General features: G+C 35.1%; 1 protein-coding gene across 2 annotated transcripts; it reads right to left on the minus strand.

The window, feature by feature from the left end:
- Positions 1-2,200: 2,200 nt before the first annotated feature.
- Positions 2,201-24,041, minus strand: LOC306844306 (transducin beta-like protein 3). Of its 2 annotated transcripts, none has more exons than XM_079376318.1 (23): positions 23,863-24,041; positions 23,704-23,755; positions 23,526-23,621; positions 22,548-22,595; positions 22,329-22,470; positions 21,130-21,214; positions 20,876-21,046; positions 20,724-20,799; positions 20,488-20,584; positions 18,973-19,181; positions 18,730-18,871; positions 16,972-17,030; positions 16,739-16,845; positions 15,836-15,971; positions 13,492-13,722; positions 11,574-11,644; positions 11,223-11,379; positions 9,741-9,799; positions 8,828-8,931; positions 7,517-7,588; positions 6,348-6,506; positions 6,099-6,192; positions 2,201-4,125 (listed from the first exon to the last, which is right to left on the minus strand). In XM_079376318.1, exons 1-23 carry the CDS (start codon positions 23,892-23,894, stop codon positions 3,840-3,842), a joined length of 2,685 nt encoding a protein of 894 aa, XP_079232444.1. In that variant the 5' UTR covers positions 23,895-24,041; the 3' UTR covers positions 2,201-3,839. The 2 variants fall into 2 exon arrangements, with proteins under 2 accessions (XP_079232444.1, XP_079232445.1); XM_079376319.1 differs by having other exon boundaries at positions 7,486-7,588.
- Between the last annotated feature and the right edge of the window lie 220 nt (positions 24,042-24,261).

Consider the following 24,261-nt stretch of genomic DNA (forward strand, 5'->3'; position numbering starts at 1 on the left):
GTCAACAAACACTTTCACATCCTCATCCTATAATGCACAGCGCAGCTGACTACAGCAGCTGGTTTAGTCCAAAAATGTGCAGTTCTTTTTTCAGTTGGGTCTGTTTGAGTTCGGATCGCGTTCTCACCACAAACAAACCGCTCCAGGGTTCGTTTGAAAGCGTGCCGACGCTTGTTTGGTCCGCTTTTGGTGCACACCCGAGTGCGATTGCTGCTTTCTCACCTGCCCAAACGAACCGCACCAAGAGGGAAAACAAACTAGTGCGATTCAACCGAACTAAATTCAGCAATCCTGAAAACTTTCTATTCAGGGACCATAGAAAGTGTATTGACTCAGTGCATCTCAGTGTGGTATGGAAACAGCTCCAATCAGGACTGCAAAGCACTACAGAGAGTTGTGCGCTTAGCTGAGCGCATCTCAGGGTCTGCTCTCCCCTCTCTGCAGGACATCTACCTCAAACGCTGCAAAAATAGAGCTGTCAAAATAATCAAGGACTCTAATCACCCTGGTAACTGTCTATTCACTTTGCTTCCTTCTGGTAAGCGCTTCCGTAGCCTGATGGCAAAAACTGAGAGACTTAGGAGGATCTTCTTCCCCCAGGCCATCAGGCTCCTAAACTCTAACTCTGTGTCATAACATCACTTGACTCCATGTAAATATCACCATATCAATAAGCTATTCATAATTTTTCTCTACCTCATATTGCTGCTATTATATACCCTGTACAACTTTTTTGCACATTATTTTGCACATTCCTCTTAGTACTATTTAAGTCAACAACATACTGACCTGCACATTTATATTTATATTTTTTATCTATCTTTTTATTTTATTCTTTTTATTTTATTTTATTTTTTTCTACTTTTCTTCTCTTAATATTTGTATACTTTATAATTGCACTGTCCTTGGAGCGGACCTGACCTACATTTCACTGCTGGTTATACTCTGTATAATTGTGTATGTGACGAATAAAACTCTTGAATCTTGAATCTTAAATGAGACAGGTGTGAAAGCACCCTAAGAGCCAGATAATTAAGGAATGTTCTGGGATCAGTACAAGTTCTGTGGACGGTGACGTTGTTTACCAAAGAAAACGCTTCTAACAAAAAATAAGCAAAAATAAATTTTAAAAATAAGTTTGTGTATGAGAACACTTTTGTTTGTTTGTTTAAAACTTTATTAGAGACTATTACTTTAGAAATTAGTCAATTTAAAAGGTGGTTTGATATAAATGTCATTATTTGAAATTTGCATCATTTGCATATAATTCACAGCGTGGCCCCACTCGACCTTTATATGGGTGCTAAATTGCCAAATAAATGATCTGCTCTTTATTTCTCAAACAATGATGTGTACTATGCGAACGTGAAATGCATCATACGATTTTTACTGTACGGTGGGAAGAATTACACCGATTGAGCAGAAGTCATAAAACATGCAAGTGGAACAAAGAAACTCTTTCCCCCTGAAACTATGTGCCTTGTTATTGGTCAAACTAACCAAAATGGGTGTTACAGGGAAACCAGATAAAACTTCTCCCACACCCAAAAGGCGACGACTTCTCTTTACCTTCGGTGCCCTGGAGACAAACATCACCGTGAAAACCTCGTGACTCCCCTTTCGGGTGGAGTCAGAGCTTCTGGCAGTTTCAAGTTAAATAACTTTGGCGGTTTAACTTCGGACCAATCAACCCGTGGCTGGAATGACGAAGCTTTCACTCCTAAAGGAATTCATCAAGAATCTACGCATTATACATGCAGCAGGACACTTTACTCAGCATCAACAAACCAGTGCAAGTAACCGCTTGTTAACTATTTAGGTGCGCTTCTAGGCTTCGACCCCTGTTAATTAAGGTGATGTAATTCTTTGATGGTTCTAACAGGTTGTGTTTAACCGATGTGTAAATCCTGCCATTATGCTCTCTCTTGCGCACGAGGTCTCTCTCTCTCTCTCTCTCTCTCTCTCCATGCCTTCCTTCCGTTGGCATCTGTTTAATGTGTGTATGTTTGAGTTTAGTTCAATGTTACATGTTCCCCTGTAGTGTAGTTTAAACATCCATATGTATGCACACTTGCTTGTCTGTGTCTGCGGCTCACAGATCACTTCAACGTTCCGGTTTTGCTACATGCTCTATGAGCTATGTATTAGTGAGGAAATTAATTTTTCATGGCCAAAGAAATAATTTTCCTTAGAGTCAATAGACGATTAAAACTGTTCGTACTGCGGACGAACAAATAATTTTATTGTACTATTAATGCTACAGTTAATTCCTGAAGATGAATATATAATTGATAACAACACGTTATGATTAATTATGTTCATCTCACTTTGAGCTAATTTGCTACATGTTAATAAAACTAAATGCATGTTATTTGGAAACAGTAAAAAGAGTACACAAGTTCAGTAGTAAGGGTAAATGAAAATACATTTCTTGGGGTGATAATAGATGATAAATTAAGTTGGAAATCTCACAAACTATTTAGATAAATTGTCTAGAAGTATCTCAGTACTGAATAGGGCAAAGCATGTTCTGGACCATAAATCACTCTACATTCTTTATAGTGCATTAATATTACCATACTTAAATTATTGCTCAGAGGTTTCGGGTAATACATATAAATGCAGATTATTATCATTATCTGTGTTGCAAAAAAGCGCAATACGGATAATTCATTAAATTGGTTATAGAAAATCAAGGATATTAAAATTAATTGATTTGGTTCATTTTCAAACAGCACAGATAATGTATAAGAGCAAAAAATTATTTACTCCCTGGCAATATTCAAAAATTGTTCCTTAATGGAGAAGTGAGATATAATCATAGGAGAGTGTGTAATTGTAAGCATTTTTATGTTCGTACAACATTAAGAAGCTTCTGTATTTCTGTATGTGGAGTGAAATTGTGGAACAGACTAAGCTTAGTGCTCAAGCAATGCCCAAGTTTGATCCAGTTTAAAAAGCAGTATAAACGTATGGTTCTCAGAATGTATCAGGAGGAAGAACGGATCTGATTAGGTGTTCATACAGATTATTTGGTCATAGTGTTCTTGTTTGTATATTTACTGTAAATATATGTAGGAGCGTCAAAAGGGTGTATTAAGACAAGGATGAGATGACAGAGTTATGAAGTTAAGTTGATGATTATTGTTATTGATTATTATTATCAATGTGGAGTGGAGAAGGGGTAGGATTAAATAAGCTTATGCTTCTTTCTACTCCTTTTTGGACATAAGTTCAATTATTTTGTGTTGTTTTGTTTTTACTGTATTTGTTTGCATGTTTGAAATAAACGTTTCAATTAAAGAAACATACCATCACTAAAATGTATTGCATTTGATATGTAAAAATACCTAAATCATAATTTTAGTGGTTTAACGTTTATTCCCATTTATAAATGTTGTCCATTGACTTCAAGATAATTGCAAAAGCATTACTATAAACACAATTTTTGCTTTTTCAAACATATTTAACTGGGTATATTTCTCCAAGCTGAACATTACTTCCAACACATGAAGGGGAATATTTTTCTTCTCCAATAGATATGAGCATTATTTATTTTGAAGAATGACAAAACTACATAAACAAAAAAAACAAACATCGAACAATATTTTGCAATTGGTGTGGTGATACAAACAGGAAACCCCTGTTTAAGTGAAAGCGACGCTGTGTTGATTAATCTGAATATTCAGAAGATCTTAAGTAGTCCATCAATTCAACAATCAGTACGGAATAAAAAAAAAACTCATGATTGACAGCTACAGCAGCCAATCACCTTATATCTGCTGTTTTGGAGGGGTCCGAATCCGTAGATTCGGCGGGGAGAGATTTGGTGGGAAGTTTCATGACATATCATCCTCGTCTTCACTCTCCTCACTGGATACCTGACCTCCATCTACGACACTGTTCACGCCGTTCGGTTTCATGCCGTTCACATGAGCGATTTTAGATGTGCTGACACTTTCATCTTCATCAAGAAGCTCCTCTCTTTTTTCTGAATCCTCCAGAACTTCCTCTTCATCTTGTTGCTGCAGAGATGCCTGAATGTCTGTCATGTCCATTGGTTGCTTGTCTATGATGAAGATGGATTGAGGACTGCTGTCCATCTCATCATCGTCCAAGTTTACACTAGAAAAAACCAGCAGACCAACAGGTGATTTTATAAACAAACTTTCAAATGAATGACAAGGGAAGCGCAGTTTTTGAAAGAATGCACATAAAATCTGCATTATATGATAAAATAAATACAGTAAAAACAAATATTGTGAAAAATTAGTACAATTTAAAATAACTTTTTTTGCATCTTAATGTGTGAGACCCTGGAGCACAAAACCAGTCTTAAGTCGCTGGGGTATATTTGTAGCAATAGCCAAAAATACAGTGTATGGGTCAAAATTATCCATTTTTCTTTTATGCCAAAAATCATTAGGATATTAAGTAAAGATCATGTTCCATGAAGATATTTAGTAAATTTCCTACTGTAAATATCTCAAAACTTAATTTTTGATTAGTAATATGCCTTGCTAAGAACTTCATTTGGACAACTTTAAAAGCAATTTTCTCAATATTTTGATTTTTTTGCACCCTCAGATTCCAGATTTTCAAATTGTTGCATCTCGGCCACATATTGTCCGATCCTAACAAACCATATGGAAAGCTTATTTATTCCGCTTTCAGATGATGTATAAATATCAATTTTGAAAAATGGACACTTATGACTGGTTTTGTGGTCCAGGGTCACATATTTGCTTAATATATTAGCTGAATTTTCAGCATCATTACTCCAGCCTTCAGTGTCACATAGCCCTTCAGAAATCATTCAGATATGCCGATTTGCTGCTCAAGAAACATTTCTTATTATTATCAGTGATGAAAACAATTGTTCTGCTCCATATTTTTGTGGAAATAGTGCTGTTTTAAGGATTCTTGGATGAATAGAAATTTAAAAAGAACAGCATTTATTGAAACAGACAACTTTTGTAACATTATAAATGTCTTTACGGTCCGTTTTGAGCAATTTAATGCGTCTTTACTGAATAAAAGTATTAATTTCTTTAAAAAAAAAAAAAAAAATACCTGACTAACCCCAAACCTTTGAAAGGTAGTACACATTTAAATGTCTGAGAACACCCACCGTATTTGTCCTGTCATAAAACAAATTCTTTCACAATACCTGGATGTTTGGGTACTTTCACGTCTCAAGGGTTGATTTTTATTAATACTAACAGTGCGTGTCCACTGGCAATGACTGACGCCAGACGTCAGCTGATGGCCATGAGGACCTCTGTCCTGACTGTTCAAAAATATGCAGATTGTACAAGACTTTCTGCTGATATAGTGCATAAATCATATTGCTTACATAAGTGTTTTTCATTGAGATTTCAAATACATGTTACATGCTTTGGTGACTAGAATAGCTGAGTGTTAAATTGACACTATATTAGAAATTTTTGACATTCTTCATTTTCTAAACTAATATTTTTGCAAGCAGCTTCACTATCTTACATAAGTGAAGCAAACAGATGACGACAATAGCAAGGGAAAGTTTGGCAAGACGTTTAATAAGTGAAAGTCAATAAGATAAGTTTATTGAGTGAATCTTTAAACAGTGAAAGAAATGCTTACCATTTGTTAAAAGGAAATCTGGGTGCTCTGTATTTATTTAAACCCACTTCCTGAAAGATCGGAATTAAGTGGTGAATCATGTAATTCTATAGAACTGTAGATGAGTCACCAAGGAAATAAAAAACTTCTCAAATAATTGAATTTTGTATGTGACGCACTTTACTGTTTGCGTAAAAACTTTTACAACTGTAACTAAACTAATACTTGGATTTATATATTTGCTCTCTAGCGAGAACAAAGTAATGCTTGCCCATGTAAATCTGGCTGGGCTCTCTGACATTGTAAGATGTTTGCTAGGTTGTTCCATCATTCATTTTTACAGCACAAACATAAAAGACTTGTTTTTCACCAAAGTTTAAGAGTTTGTTTAGATCATTACCTATGAGCAACAGTAATACTGATGCTTCCCTTAGCAAACACCACTATTTGAATGGATACACAACAAGGAAGTTTTGGGAACTTGTTTTTTTTTTTACCTGTCTTGAACACCTGTAATACGCATTTTCTGCCACATGTAATCCAGAAACATTGAGGCCTGCAGGAGACGTCCAATCCGCTGCATATGTCTCTCTGCAAATGAGAAACAATCATATTTATATATTACTATTTTCAATGCATAGCCCAGCAACACTAAAAGTTTATTTATGCAGATGTTCACCTTCAAAAAGGCCAATTTAATACGTTTATCATGAGTGAACTGATTTGGATTGAAAACAGTAACCCACCTGTGTACGGAATGAGGCCCTCGAGATGGGTACGAGCACCCTGATACTGCAGGATTTCCTCTGGGCTCAGGTGTGTGAGCAGCACCTGCAGGACGGCCTGGGCGTCCAGACAGCTGCGTGAATTGGAGTTCCACACCACAGAGTATCGCAACACCGACTCTGAACACGAAACACATCACAGTCACACAATCAGGCAACCTGGTGACCTAACGCTAGGGGTGGGCGATATACTGGAAGACATGATTAACCAGTAGAAATGTCTCAACCGGTAGGGATTTTGGACTATCGTCTCTATTGAGGTTACACGCTCACGTTGCTGTGCTACGCGGTCAGGAAAACGTAGCGTTTGCACATGTTTATTAACATTGCGGTTTAAAAACAAGTGACTTTAAATCGTTGAAATGCAATCAGCAACTCATTTCGGTATATGCATGTGCAGTCTGAGAGACTGTTTCTGTGCGCTGTCTGAGAGGCATGCGCACGTGAAGATGGTGCGCAGGAGTATTGAACGGAGTTATTTTTGCTGATTTATAGGCATTGATCAGTTAAATACACACATTTGTACGTGTCAAAATGCCCCTCTTTGCAAGTATCCTCGAAAACACAGTGATTATGTGACATAAGTGAAAGCAAACAGCTGAGAGAGTAAACACATGTGTAACAGTATATTGGATCTGGGCAGCTCTTAAAGTGACAGCAGTCTAATATTCCTGCTGTCTGTCGTTCATGTTAATCAAACAACAAAAGAGAAAATCTTTCACTGCTCTGACTAAATCACTTTTGTAACTTTAATAAAAATAAATTTATATTTAATTTACCCACAGAAGAATTTGTAATGCTTTGATTACTTTATGCAATGTATGGAGAATTTCTTATTTATTTGTTCTACTGTATTTTTTTTGTCCTATTGCTTGTAATTAGTTTATTATTTGTATTTAATTGCTGACTTCCGTGAGCTTGAGTTTTTTTTTTATGTAGACTATTAGTTTCTTGTGATATTGACATTAGTGACAAGAATTTTGATAAACTAAATATCTTATTTAAAGCAAAAATAACTATATTGTGATATATGTCATTACCATGAAATAAAATGACTCGTATTGTGATATAAGATTTTGGTCATATCGCCCACCCATACCTAATGCAGTGTACCAACATATGATGCAGACCTTTCTGATCTTGACGGAGTTTCAGGAGGATCTTTTTTAGCTCCTGTATCCCATCCTCCTGCTGGCGAATTTCTGTTGAGGATTAAAGAACATTTAGAGTGTAGAAAAAATATAGATAATTTTGACTAACATTGTTCATTGTTTCTGAACTCGAGACTTATCAAAATGTCATTTCAAGCAAACTGAAAAATAGGGTTCAGAGTTTATAGTATGTATTCTCTCAATGTATAAAATATAATATCTCTGAATAAAATAATTTAAAATATATATAATTATCATCTATGGACATGAAATGTACCCTAAATTAGACGATGATCAATATATAAATCATTCCTAATATATTTATATAACATTTATTTTGTATACGGTTGTGGTCAAAAGTTTACACACCCCTTGCAGAATCTGTAAAATGTTAATTTTACCAAAACAAGAAGAGTAATACAAAATGAATGTTATTTTTTCTTTTTTAGTGTTGTACTGAATAAGATATTTTACAAAAGATATTTACATACAGACCACAAAACAAAATAACAGAATTTATAAAAATGAACCTGTTCAAAAGTTTACATACGCTTGAGTCTTAAAATATCTTATTGAGGACAGTACTAAAAAAAAAAAATTAGCATGCATTGTGCATTATGATCTCTTTTATTCTGCGAGGTTTATGTAAACTTTTGACCACTATTTTGTGTGTGTGTGTGTGTGTGTGTGCGTACAAGATAAACAAGATGATTATATTTGGATAATATATGATATATGAACGTATTCAGATCAAAAACAGGGTTTTTAAATGAATTTTTACCACTTTGAATAGGTCCATTCATTATGATTGCATCACCTCTTGACAAATAGTGACAAAATTTGGATTTGGCATTTTTTGAGGTTTGACCAGTTCAGCTAAAAGAGCAACGCTGGAATTTCTGAAGGAGTACTGTTGAATACACTCGTCATAATGTTTTCACAAATGACTGTGGTTAAAAGAACCTCATTCAAATACAAGACAATGAGGAATAGTGCACCTATCATCATCTTACACAATGATAAGCCACCATTGGAAATTTGCGTTACGACATTCAAGAAGCACATTCACTTTATTCTAAAAATAATCCTGTCAAAAAAAAACAAAAAAGGACAATTAAACGTAAGTGGAGGACTGATTCAGATTTCATGTGAAAAAAACATCATGGAGTATAAAAATGTGGCACGACCTGATTTTATATCTAACAATCAAAGTGCCCATTTAAAATAAATCCGGTTGGAAAGTAAAGCAGACATGCTGACATTCACGCAGAGAAATGAAAGAAAAAGTACCTCGGATAACTCGTAATGCAGTGTGCGGCTGATCCAGAGAGATAGCGATTCCCAGAGCCTTCAGATACTTCTTCTCATGAAGTAAATTTGACAGTTCCTGCTGCCTATGAAGACGAAACAAAATTCATAAACACTCAAACTACATGTTTGGGACACATTTTGTTTTGGATAACTTCAAAAAGTTATATATATATATATATGAATAGTTCACCCAAAAATCTAAATTCAGTCATCATTTACTCACCATCACATCATTCAAAAACAAGGCTTGAAACAAGAGGATTTTAAAACAAAAATATATATATATATATTTAATTAAACATGAGAAATTTCTGTCCATTACACCAAAATTTTGAAGCTTCAAAAAGTTTTTAATTGAGTGGTTTAACCCACTTATGGAAGGTTGCGTTTCCACTTACCATATTTGTGCTCTATTTGATCAATGTTTGTATGTGAATAAAAACTCTGTTCATTATATAAAGTGATTGTGTCTTTCCATAAGACTTGAATTAGACTGCTCAACTGATTTGGATTTATATTGATACTGATTTACATTTACAGTGAGTAAATGATGACAGAAGTTTCATTTTTGGGTGAACTATGCCTTTAACATTATGTTGACCATAATAAGCCCAGAATTCAACCAGTTATCATGTTTATGTATAAGCTATATGATGTATTAAGACTAGCATAGATGGAATCAGATTAGGGAAAAACTAAATTGCTTTTAAGGGTTCAAGAAACAATGTTGTTTCAACATCAGGATTCAGTTGTCCAGAGATGACAGCTGTCTAAAAAGACAAAAGGTGTTTGTTTAGCTTGCTAAAATGTTTTGACATGTAACCAGTCTTCAGTCGCATGTCTATATGGCTGACTGCAATTGTTACATATTGCAATGTGGGCAGTGACTTACTTAAGGACTTGGTCTTCTTGTTTGGCCTGCTCCTCTGCCAGCTCCACTTCAGTCACATCCTAACCAAAAGAAAAAGACAATGAGAAATAGAAACAATCGAATGCACTGAAACGGCATAGTATGTATAGACAATGAAAACAAAAACACAATGAACAGAAATGCTTTTGCTGTAATTCTAATTATTATTTGTGCACCAAAGACAGCTATTTATTCCACTTTGGGAGCGTGACACTATACATCAGCATCTAGTTTCACATAGTAACGGGTGTAGCAGAAATAGCTTGTTAATAGGAAAGAGGAGTGCAAATACTTTTGGCCATGTAATGCGTATCATCTAAGAATCGTGAATGAAATGATCCTCCAGTTGTGAAATTTCATTCATTTGTTTTATATGCAACTATAAAAGAAGAACTTGTTACACAGACTGGTACTGTAAGCACTAGCACTCATTAGAAAAATTTTTCACATGTGTCAACGTAATTAGGACTAGAATCAATGCCTAACTGCAGCATTAAATCATGTATGCATTTGTATTCAGCATGGATATATCACTGCATCAGCTTCATGCTGTAATGCACTGGCAGTAAAACATCTGTTCTTAACCTGCTGACCTACAAAAATATGCACTTTATGCGAGTTTATCAGACATCTGAATTAGTAAATCACAAACATGGCCTACGTTTTTGTGTGTGTTGTTGGCTTTATTGCACACAATTTGCACAGCACAAAGAAAAACGTCTAATCGAAAAACGATGGATGAATCAAATTCTCCTGCATGGAAATATTGTAGAAATCTTGCTCAATATTTTGCTTCCCTGAGACACACACTACTGGGGACAGTATGTTTTTAATTTGGTTTTAATGTGAAGTGTTATATTCACCAAGGCTGCATTTATTTGATTAAAATCAAGTAAAAGATTAATATTTAGAAATCTTTTTTTTTTTAGTTTTAGTTTGAATATATTTTAAACTGTAATTTATTCCTGTGATACAAAGCTGTATTTTTAGCATCATTACTCCAGTGTCACATGATCCCTCAGAAATCAGTCTAATATGCTAATGTGCTCAAGAAACATTTCTTACTTTTATTTGAATAAAAATATATATAAAAAAAACAACTCTTATTTGAAACCGAGATCTTTTGTAACATTATAAAATATCTTTACTTTTGATCAATTTAGCGCATCCTTCCTGAATGGAAGCATTCATTTCTTTACCAAAAAAATAAATAAAATGATATCTGCTTCCTTGTCACGACAGTGTTGTTGTGGAACAGCAGTACATAAAAAAACAGAAATAAGGAAGTTGAGATTGCCACAGGGTAAACAATGGCCTTTTTGTCTTGGTAAGGGAAACATTAATGATTGCATGTTCATACGTGCAAACATGCAGCACAAAACAAAGTTTGCTTTGTTTCATTTCACATTCCTGTGTTTAACTGTTTTAGCACACTGCTCAGGTAGCATAATTAGGGGGACTGACCTTCCACAGTGTGATGGAGGAGTCGGCTGATCCAGTCACCATCAGGTCATCTTTGCTGCTGCCATGCAGAGCCCACACTTTGTCCTGGTGAGCATCAAATGTTTTCACGCACTCGTTTGTTTTTATGGTCCACAACTTCACAAGTCCATCAGAACCACTGAAGGAGGACAGAGAAAAGGAGTCGGGTCACTAGAGCAAAGCTGCATCTGGTCTACGAACCACAAGCCCAACTGCAGTGAAAGACTGCAAACATTTCTTATCAAAATGAAAGTGAACGTTTACATAGCTGACCGTAGTCCATGTGAACCGATTGAACCGCGGTCAGAAAATGTAAGGAAATAGATAACCAACCTAGACACTAGTTGAGTTCCTCGACTGACGAATATGACCTTTAGCACAGAGGCATCATGTCCCTCAAACGTCTGCAGAGATAAAAACACAGAAATAATTTGAATGTCCGTTTTGAACAGAATGCCAATGTTAAAGCGATAGTTCACCCAAAAATTTTAATTACCCTATGATTTCACCCTCTTATGACCTGTTTGTGTTTATGACCTTCTTCTTTCAAACGAATCCAATCGGAGTTATTTTAAAAAATGTCCGGGTTCTTCCAAGCTTTATAAATGGCAGCGAACAGAGTATTGAAGCCCAAAAAAGTGCATCCATCCTTCATAGACCCCAGGGGGGGTTAATAAAGGCCTTCTGAATTGAACCGATATGTTTGCCTAAGAATAATGCCCTTGGTGGAGCACTTTTTGATGAAGGATGGGTGCAATTTTTTGGGCTTAAAATTTCAACCACCATTCTCTGCCATTATAAAACCTGGAAGAGCCAGGACATTTTTTAATACAAAAATGATTGTATTCATCTGAAAGAAGAAAGTCATATACACCTAGGGTGGCGTGAGGGTGAGTAAATCAAGGGGTAATTTTCATTTTTGGGTGAACAATCTCTTTAATTTTCAGCAATTCAAATACAGTTTGGTTTCTCATGGTTTATCACAGTGATGTCAACAAAAATCTAAATGTGCCCCCTTTTCTTTCCTGATACTTGTTTCTGGTCTCCAATGATTCATCAGTACATTTTACACAAAAAGCAGTTGTCATTTACTCCCGACATCTGAGCTGCTGAAGACGCAGTGGATTACATTTGTTTCTGAAGAGAACGTGCCCCCAATATACCTAAATGCATTTACTAACTAGTTAGCAAGTTCCACAACGAATGCAGCTAAAAGTTTACACCGTCTCAGAGAGTGAGAATGGCTCATCACCCCACAGAAGAGAGGGACGGGGAGAGCAGAGCTCATCAACATTTAAAAGGACATGCACATTGTTTTACACTACCATTGAGAAATATTTTAACCAAAGTATGTTATAGACTTTTCATTAATACCCTAAAGAGTCTTGTGGGCAAAAATGGGCATCTGATGACCTCTTTAAATAATCATGTTTAACAGCAGAATTCCTGGTGAAAACTGCATTAACCATAATTCTGCAGACAATCTCCACCAATCAGAGAACTGAAATCACAACTCTTTAAGGCCTGACCACCAACATGAAGCACTGTGATTAATGTGGTTTCCCTACACTCTCATACTACTTAGTTATTGCAAAATATGCACATATTTACAAATATTTGTTCAATATGTTGTTTCTATATACATAATTAACTAAATGAAATCAACAGTTTTATATTTCTTAAATTTTTTAAAAGTTTTTAACTTGCAATGCTTCATTGTAGTTCTTTCCCTCTTTAAGGCTACGAGTACACAGTCCTATATATTTTATATCCTTTATATTTTCAATTAGTTTGCTTTAAATCAAAGTTAGTAATGTTGTGATTAACCTCTTAGCTTGATGGCTTGGTTCATGGCTTGTAACAATTTTTAAATCCATACATTACAAGAAACAATTTAATGAATGAATGAATGAATGAGTGTAACTCTTTAGTGTAGGGTCCAATTCTCAGTATTAACTAGTTGCTTATTAGCATCTCTATTATTAACATATTGGCATTTTATTAGTACTTATAAAGCACATTTTCTGTATGACCATATTCTACATCCCTAATCCCACACAACACCTAAACTTAACACCTACCTTACTAACTATTAATAAGCAGCAAATTAGGAGTTTATTGACGCAAAAGTCATAGTTAATGGTTTGTGAATAGCGAGAACTGGACCTTAATATAAAATGTGTCCAAATACTCTATAGAATTCACATATAAGTTATCTAAACAGCTCTTTAAATATGTATGTGTAAATCACCTTGAGGCAGCTGAAGTCTTGAATGCTCCAGATTTTGATGGAGCCGTCGGATGAGGCCGTGGCCAGGACCTGGTCCACAGGAGAGAACTGAACACACCAAATACCTCGACTATGACCTCTGAAGACCCCTAACAGACTCATGTCAGCCAATGACCAGAGTTTAGCCGTGCGATCCTGAGAGCCAGAGGCCAGCAGCTTGTCATTGGGAGAGATGGTCACGCTGTTCACATCCTACAAGAATGTTCGAGGAGACGGGACAACAGAAGGGATGATGAAAAATACGATGACATTTACGGAAAACTGGGGAGTAATGGATTAGAAGTAGCAACACTAATAACATAACTTTTTTTTGTTCCACTATAAAATAGTACAATGCTGTTGCTTATCATATTTTACTGGATGCACAAACAGGTAATAATCAAATGCATTCACCTAAACATTGAGAAGTAGGATTCATTTTAGTGAGGCATTATATATATATATATTTACATTTAGAGTGCAAGTCTAGAGGGGCAAGTTTTTTTTTTATATATATATATATATATATATATATATATATATATATATGTTTCTTTTTTTGTTTAAATAAATTACGTTTTATTCAGCACGGACACATTTAATTGATCAAAAGTCACAGTTAAGACATGTATAATGTTTATAAATAATTCTTTTTTTGGGGGGGGGGGGGTCCAGCATATTAGAATGATTTTTTTAAGGACCATGTGACACTGAAGACTCTAGTAATGATGCTGAAAATTCAGCTTTGCATCAAAGAAATAAATTAAATTTTAAAACATTAAAATAGAAAGCAGTTAGTTTCAATTGTAATAATGTTTCGCTGTATTTTTGATCAAATTATTGCAGCCTTGCTGAGCATAAGACACATTTTGTGAGAAGATTTGCGCGAGCCATTCCTATCGTATTCTATTGAGAAGCTGCCACTTTAAAATGCCATGGAGAAAGTCGAACATTATCTAAAAAAAGGCACAAACTAAAAAGACTAATGAAAAGAGGAGAACAGATAATATTGCACCAGCACTAACATAATATTAAAATATTTTTAAACTACTCATGATGACCACCTTTACTATAATTTATCACATTTTACTGTAGGCTTATTTATTGTGGTAAATTGTGTCTAACTTGTAGAATTTATAATAGATAATCTGTTAAGGGAATAGATTTTCCCTATAGATTTATATTACAACTGTGGCATGTTGTAACTATTGTTTCTAAAGTCTGTTGTTTCTCATAACAAATGCAATTAAGATTAATAAAAAAGTCATTATTTGCCTGGTAATGATTAATAGGCTAGCCTTATTATAACAAATGCTACAGTTAAGAACTATGGTACTTTTTCTTAAGAGCAAGTACAAGTCAGAATCGAGAGCCAATGGGTTCTAATGATGAGTGATGGAGAAACCTTCAGATATTCCAATGATGGCACAGATTAAATCATTAACAGCCCGATGAACTGTTAAGGAGTAAGAAATAAACAATATCAATAAAAGAAAACGTTAAGATTGACTTCCCATGGCGTGTTGAATTAGAACATTCTGTCAAACTATAGCCTAAGTGTATAAATAATATAAAATATATTATATCCTATGTAAACAAGTATTTGTTAACTAGCTTATTACTTTATTGTAGTTACGCAATCAACCAACTTTGCATGTGAGGTGGATAGCACAAAAGACCATTTTACAAAAATAAACATTTAAGCAAACAAACAAATAAATAAACCTTAAGAGGGAGCATGACCCGGGGTCCACTTCAACCCCCCCCCAATGTTCAAACCAAAACTACGCCCTTGAGTACAGGTATACAGCTTTAAAATATTATGTGCAGCTTTTTATACAATCTTTTATGCAGCAATCTACAAAATACTTTGCAGATTAAATTTAGACAAATAATAGCATGCATTACAAATAGTTCACAAAATAATAAGTGACCCTGGACCACAAAACCAGTCTTAAGTGTCAATTTTTCAAAATTGAGATTTATACATCACCTGAAAGCTGAATACATAAGCTTTCCATTGATGTATAGTTTGTTATGATTGGACAATATGTGGCTGAGATACAACTTTTTGAAAACCTGGAATCTGAGGGTGCAAAAAAATCTAAATACTGAGAAAATCACCTTTAAAGTTGTCCAAATGAAGTTCTTAGCCATGCATATTACTAATCAAAAATTAGGTTGTGTTATATTTACGGTAGGAAATTCACAAAATATCTTCATGGAACATGATCTTTTCTTAATAGCCTAATGATTTTTGGAATAAAAGACGTTTCATCTGACAGTATTGTTGAACGCTTAGTACGTGACAGGGGCAACGACCCACCTTGTCATGACCTTTCTTTGTGAGTTGTGCCGTCATCAAGGCTGGTTCACATCCCACATCAGAAAGAGGGTCAGGCAGATCCCACACCTTAATAGTACAGTCCTGACTGCCTGACACCAGGAAGGCTTTCTTTAACCTGTGTACAGCAACAGGGTCATTATGTTATTAGTTTACAGGTTTAACTAAAACCATTAAACAACAAACAGTTCACAAAATAATATAAGTTACAGGCTACTGTTAATCCCTATGTTTCCCATTTTCATTGGTGGAATTATTAGTTTTTATTTTGTATATTTGCGATATTTAAAATTTAGTCACACTGTAATGTTAACTGAAACAAAATGAAAAAAAACACACTTTATTTCAGCCTCCTGCCAATGTAACATTCCTCTTTTTTTAGTTGAACTTTGTTCTAAAAATGAAATACAAAAATTAATAGTGTATAGACATTAAAAAAAAAATACAATCACTAAAACAAATGTTAAATTTAAAATGTATATAAAATAAAAATAATTCAAAATAATAAAAAATAGTATCTCAATACTAAAATAACACTGGTACACAAAGGACGAAACGATTTTAAGTTCACATAATATAAGGTGAAAGTGATGTGTTAAGAAACTTTACAAACCAGTGAACAGTTTATAAAATCAAAAGTGTTGTAAATTTGCCAGGAATTGCTACATAGCTTGGCACCTGAAAAATAACTTTTATGATCAAGAGTGTCGCAATTATTGATCTACTGTGTTATCAGCTTAGTGAAAAGTGTGCCAATCATTCAGGAAACAAGGACTTTTGAAAGAGTTTGAGGACAGACCTACAGTACGATCACACACTGCAGGTGTTTTTGCTCGTGTCTTAACATATTGCTTATCTAACTGGTACTTCTGACGGAGATCAGACCTGGAGCAGGCGATAGTGCCCACAGCATTGGAGTGTCCGCTGCCCTGAGCCACGCAGTGCACTTGGCCACTCTTCGGATCCATTTTCCACAGCCGCAAGGACTTGTCCTGTGCAAAAGATTACATAAACTTCATCTTTCCAAATGTGGGCAAAGTTGTACATTCAGAATCTGATGTTTTGAATGGCGTGCTAAGCCGCTGGTGTAGCCTTTCATGAAAAAGTGAAAGAATCACCTTTGCACAGCTTGCAAACATGGAACCTTTGCAGAAGACATCAACAGATAAGATGGTATCTGCAGACAGATTATGGGAGAAGATTGTCAGATGATTTAATGATAATTGAGTGCTGACAATGTCAAGAATGCAGACCGATGACTGAAGTGAACTCCAGTCTGACATTCCTTTTTAAGGTTTTACAGACAGTTGTTTCTACAGGACCTAAGTGAGAAAACATGCGTTTTACATGCCTGGGATGTAGGGCTGCAAACGATGCATCTTTCATTAATTAAATAGAAAACGCAATAAAAGCACACACACCTATTAGGCTCATAAAGAATACTGTTTATATTACTTCCTGCCTGATCATTTCCTCAAAACAATGTGCAAACCAAAGCCTATTTAAAAAAATAGCTTTGCTGCATTTTTATACAATTATCATTATATTTATACAATTTTAGTTTTAGTAATTTTCTTATGAATTTTTGTATTTTTCTAAATATACTTTTAATTAATTTTATTTCTGTTTTGGTGTTAGAAATTATTTTAGATTTTATTTAGATTAGACTATTTTTTCATCAAATATTTATATTTTAATTTATTTCAGCTTTGTTTCAATTGCAGAAAAGTACATTATTGTTTTAGTTTACAACAACACTAAAATATTAATTTTGATCAAATATTTGTTCTTCAATAAGATTTAAAAAGGAGTAGTCTAATCTTTTCCCTGTCTCTCAGCGAAAGCTTCGCATGAATTTCATTTACAGACATGAATGTAATAACATACACTGGGAAACACCATAAACAAGTGCATTAAAAGCACACACACCTCAAACTGCCCACACGAAACTATAATATTCATATTTTTTGTTTTAATCAAGTATTATTTTAGATACTACTTTATTAATATTTTTTAGCGTTTAAATACGTTTTAGCCATTTTGTTGTTTATTTGTCAATTTCGTTACTTTTTGCTTTTTTTTTTATTTCTATACATTTCTATACATATGCATTAATTTTTATTTCAGCTTTAATTGGAGTTATTTTAGTACATCAAGTTAAACTAAATGAACATGAGAAGTGTTGCCTTGGCATCTAGTGAAATAAAATAATGTTTATTTTAAGTAACAATTTTTCATGGTTTTAGTTTTAGTTCATTATAATAACCCTGGTTTTATTTGAGTTTTGTTCAAGTTAGCTTGAGTCACGCATGTTTTCTACTGATCTTTGTTCATTGCTCAAATGTTTTTTCTGCAATGTGTAGAAATGTGTTTTCATTTCAGCCAAACTTAATCACTGATATAGGTTCCTGTGCACAAAAAAAAGTTTTTGTTGCTTTAAACAAACTGTTTTGAATTGAAGGGAGAGTTCACCCAAAAATGAATATTCTGTCATTAATTACTCGCCCTCATGTCATTCCAAACTCGTTAGACCTTCTCGTTAGTATTCTCGTAGCTTTGAAAATTACGGTTGAACCCCTGATGTCACATGGACTATTTTACAGATCTCCTTGCTATGTTTCTGGACCTTGATCATGTAAAGACCCTTGCTGTCTATGGAGCGCCAGAGAGCTCTCAGATTCCATCAAAAATATCTTAATTTGTGTTCTGAAGATGAACGAAGGTCTTACAGGTTTGAAATGACATAAGGGTGAGTAGTTAATGACAGAATTTTCATTTTTGGGTGAACTAACCCTTTAAAAGCACGCAGTATATACTGTGGTGTTTAGTAAGCGTTACATGTCCACAGTGCTGCCGCCCCCCAGTGGCTCACTCACCTGTGTGTCCATACAGAATCTGACAGCTCTTAGTAGCCAACTCAAACACCTTCAGCTGAGAGCTGTTAGTGGCCACAACTATATGCGTGTCACCCTTCCCCAGGAACTTCACATCCAGGATATCATCATTGTAGCCGACAAACTTCATAAGAAGAGAAAAACAAGCCCAATTGGTCCAGATCCTGATATGTATTAAGTTCAGGATATATCTACAGTGGGTAGAAGGTGGATTGTAAGGCTCACCTGCTGCTGTACAGTGAGAGCGGGCATCTGATAGATGAGGATGTTGTGCTCTGCGGTGACGGTGACCAGTCTGTCGGACTGTGGCATGGGCAGAAGATGCATCAGACTGCGCGGGTCTAAATCATTCTCTGTGTTGAGAGCCGGAGCATCAGGCAGCGTCTGAGTGAACACACAGCGTGCTGAGCTGGAATCCCACACTCGAAGAACACCTGCGGAAAACAGCAGAACATCAAAATACTCAGGGCCAGATAGAGGTTATTCAACATAGATGCACCAGACAGCACCAAAATCATTTTGGTAGCACTTTATTTTACAGTCCTGTTCCTCATGTATATACTATGTACTTATTATAGTAATTACAATAACTAGGTACTAACCCTGGCCTGAACCTACCCCATGTAATTTCTTGGGTAAGTACATGCAAGCACACATAAGTACACGTACTGTAAAATAAAGTGAAAACATTTTTTTTTTATGAATGACAAAAAAAAAAGACTACAAATAACCAAAATGCACATATTTAAATTATATTTTTTAGCAATAACTTCAAAGGGTTTGTATGCAGTTTTGCATTATTTTTGACAAAATAAAGCAACGTTTTTTTTCTAATAAGATATAAATCATGTCTCAGTGTTACGTGTCATTAACCTCAAAACCATTGGCTGAATTAGTAATAAATTTTTTCAAAACACCCAAAAAAGCTTTTAAACTACATGCAGCAATTAATACTAAAATCAATCATTTTAAATGCTATATGTGAACTTAGGCATCACAGTGTTATGCACAGTATGAAAACAGATCATTTTGAGATTTGCTTAGGATTACATTAAACAGTTTTATTAAATTACCAGTGTTTTTAGAGATTAGGTTTAAGAGAGAATTAGATGACAAATGTTTTACAAAATTTTAAAATATGGGAAATGTGCATAAAAAAATTAATTATCCAATATAAATAAAAAATAATATTGGTCAAAAACCAATATGGGATTAATATTTTGTACTTTTTTTTTTTTTGGGCTGTGTTGAAGTGGTTTGTCCAAAAAAATATGTTGCATACTTCCTAGTGTTATCATAGATACTTAAAACTGAATCTTAAACTTAAACGATGAAAATCTGTGGAATAAAAAAATATACATAAATTATTTAAAATAATGTAAACATAAATATTACATGAATACGTTCAACATAAAAAAAAAAATAGAAATGTTGATTTGGTAACTAGCTTAAACAAGTTAAAGTAATTTTTATTTTATTTTTTAAATTTAAAAACTAAAACTGAAATAAATATACATTAGAAACAAATTGAATAGAATTATAAAAAATTTAAATTACAAAAGCACATAATAAATTTTTATATTAATATACATTAGTATAACAGTACATGAATAATACTAAAATAACACTGTCACTGCCCCAACAAGTGGGTAATTGCATCCCTAACTGGTCCTGCTTTTATGAGTTTACATTATAGCATTTTATATTAAACTGGATTCTGATTTGAACTACAGCATTTACCTTTACTGCCAGCTGTGACAAAGTGTAAACCTTCACCCTTCACACCCATCTGAGAGTAATCGCTCTTCCCAGGGAGAAGAACAACACCTTCCACAGCCTGAACATCGACAAATAAGAACTCCATGTGAAATAATAATGCTGTATTTCCAGAGTATTCTGCTTGTTTTTAAGGTATGAAACACAGCAAGTTGTGGTGCTATAAAGATAAATGCGCAGCTCATGGGTCACAGTCTGACCTCATAGACAGGGACAGTCTTCTTAACAGCCTTCTTCTTCAGGTCCCAAACTGAACAGATTTTGTCTCGGCCAGAACTGAAAATGAAGACAGCACGCCTCTGTTAAAATTCGACTATTACAAGGAAAAATTCATTTTTTCCTGCCGTTTTACCTAATTAGAGTTTGGCCATCGGGAGAGAAGGCCAGCGATGTGACGGCACTGTAATGGTTCTCCAAAACACAGATACACTTGCTGGTCCGCAGGTCCCAGATCCGGATCCCACAGTCCACAGAGGAAGAGAAGAGCTGCAGTCTGCTGATGTCTGGATGAAACTCAACCAAACTGGAAGAGAGACGTTACAGCTCTTATAGATGGCATATCAATCGGCTGAGACGATCTTAAAGCAAGTTTTTTTTAGTACTTACTGTACAACACCAGATGATCCTTTCAAATTGTGTGTGCAGTACTGCTTCACAACATCCCACAGCTTGATGGTGCCATCACAACCACCTACGAACATAACAAATCATCAAGAAAAAGTGTGCTTAATTTGTATCAAAAGTGCACTTGTAGTGCACTTCATGTTCACTTTCAAAAGGTATATTTCAAATCCTAATAGTATTTTTTAATAGCACTTGCAGATAATATAAATGCGAGTTAAGTGCACTTAAAGACACGCACACGTTCATGACTATTGGCCATGATTACTAACCAGGGCAAATTTGCATGAGACCGCAATTAGTGCTCATGTATCCGCCTAGAGCAGCCTTAGCTCGGCTAGTCCTTCCGACATTTCCCGCTGGCTCTTATGACTCTCTAGTGATTAAACATGAGATACAATTTGTTTTGGGTATATTTAACAGGCATTCGTGGTCTCATGAATCTATTATTTGTTCCTGGTCATGTCGTTTTGGCTGAACACAAAGCTGTGTTTAACTTTATATATTTATTTTGAATTTTACTGTAGTACAGCGCTGACTTTGTAGCATAAGTTTGACTGAATTGTTTGTCTTTTGTCTTTATGTCCTCTTATATAAGCCTCTTAAGGCCCGTTCACACTAAGCACGATAACTATAAAGATATAGTTCTAAAAATCGTTCTCAGTATTAAAGAATAGCAGAGTCCACGCCAGAACTATAACGATAGAGGCACAGAGAAACAATATCGTTGGAATCACTTCCAAAATGTTTTTTTCCATCTGATAAATGATAAAAACATTGACACCTAATCAGAATCCATCCTGCTGTAATGAGCTCGAGAATTAAAGCGGCAGACGAGTGTGCGCCGAGAAGAAACAAACGATACCGTTCGCTGGTGTGGACGTTATATAGTTATCGTTGTTGGTGTGAACGGGGCTTTATACTTTGTACTTATACTTTTAAAATGGCTATTATTGTTCATTAAAACTGACATAAAAGAGGCAGAGTTGTGCTTATTGTCACGTTTTATCGTCGACCTCTACTTTCCGGTATACACCACGTCTATCAAGTAATGGTACTGTTGGCGGTGGAAATGCAAGCTGGATCAGGGTGTTCGGTCCAGAATCATACCGTACTGTACCGTACTGACCCGTACCACTCAGTGGAAACTAGCCATTAGCGTAAAGATCTGGTTTGTGTCTGACCTGTAGCCAGCAGGGTGGAGGTGCAGTCAAAGGTCATGCTGGCCACAGGCACATTGTGGATGGCCCTCCACGAGCGTGCGCACGTCTCCTGCTTCCAGTCCCACTGCTTCAGGAGCAGAGCCCTGCTGGCGGTCACCAGCATCTGCAGAGAAACAGCAGAAACAACCTCAGTCTAGATTAGTGCTGAAACAGCAGACAGGCAAATGAAGCTCATCTCACCTCATCATCAGGACTGAGAGAGAATGAGGTAATGTCCTCTTGATCGTCCTGCGCAGAGAAAGCAAAAGTGAGAAATACAGCCAACCATATGCAGTCATATTTCTTCAATTTTGGGCATTTTTGCATCCCGGGGGTTGATTTTATTTTATATTTTTAATTTAAGATTAAGTTAATCACTTAATCACTCTGCTTTTCTTAAAGAAGGCCATATTTATGCATTTTACTCTTATCTCAACCAGACAAAATACATTATAAAAACATTCTTACATTTAAAGCAAGAAACTACAGGTGAATATGGTCAAATGTTTAACTGGCAGAATCCCCATATCTTCCCCAGTTGATTAATCACAATGCATTCAGATAACTGTTTTGTACTACAAGTTTCCTGAAATAATATGTTTTAATAGTCAAGTACGGGCATTTCTACTTAATTCACTTATTTGCATACATTTCCAGAATAGAAATCTGAACGTCTGATAAAGCTAGGTTCAAAGTTCTTGTTTCGTTTTGTTGATATGTTAGTCTTTATGGAGGAGATTTTGAGATTTGATCTCTTTTTGTCAGCCATTAAAATAAAAAAATCCACCATGTGTAAAAATACACTTTATTATTACACGTTAAATCCACGATAGACATTCTACTAACTATAAGATAGTCATGAAAGAACACTTAAATGTCCTTCACAGATTTAATGGACTTTAAATCTGCTGATGCAAATAGTTAAAGTAATAAGATAAACAACTAAATTTGTAGAGTTTTAGTCTAAAAAGAAGAGGTTTTATGAAAGAAAAACTGGAGGAATATCTAAACACTCATAAATAATTTCAATTTTGATGTTACAAATATATTGATCGATTGATTCATTCATTTAAAAAGGCAAAGTTCTCCTGGGATGGGTGTACTAAATAAACGAAAAGGGGTTATTTTTGCCCATAGTTGAAGAAACACTCATATAACACAAAACTGTACGACACTGACCTGCTCAATGCTGTGGACAATTTTTCCGGTATTGATCTGTAAAATGTTGACTCTTGGACCACATGTGCAAAATATGTACTGCTCATCATGACTTATCTAGATGGAGAAACAAAACAAGTCAACTAATGGCTCACGAACCTAATAATATGATTTTTCAAGAGCGAAATTATGAACTTACCTGCACTTTACCTCCTTTATAGAACGGTTCTATTTTGCTGGAGACCGCATAACTAAACAAACAAACGAGATGATCATTAAGTAGTTGTCTGTAAGTTCTGCACATTTCAAAGAATCTTTCTCACTGAGAAGAGTCGGAATAGAAGGAAACTACACTTACTTTGATTTAAACGACAGCGTGTTTCCAGCCATGACAACCCCCGATGTTTTCAACTTCTCTTGGACAATATATAGTTATTATTAAAGCATGTGTATTACTTCATATACCCCTGTATTTTACACGCATGGTGCATGCGTTCACGCAAGTGTCGCACACATATGACGACAACAATAAAACTCAAGCTCCAGGGTCCTCTAGTGGCCAAATAAATGCAGACAAAAGTTTAGATAGAGCTAGTTATCGTGCTCTGAACCCATTAATTATAGGCCAATAGCTCTAACCTCAAATATATGTAAGATTATGGAGCGTATGGTAATGAGCAGGCTGGTTTATGTTATCGAGAGGAGGGATATCTTCTCCCCTTATCAAAGTGGCTTTAGAAAAGGGAGAAACACTATG

Source organism: Barbus barbus (assembly GCF_936440315.1).
Source record: "Barbus barbus genome assembly, chromosome: 3".
In the NCBI taxonomy this organism is placed as follows: Eukaryota; Metazoa; Chordata; class Actinopteri; order Cypriniformes; family Cyprinidae; genus Barbus; species Barbus barbus.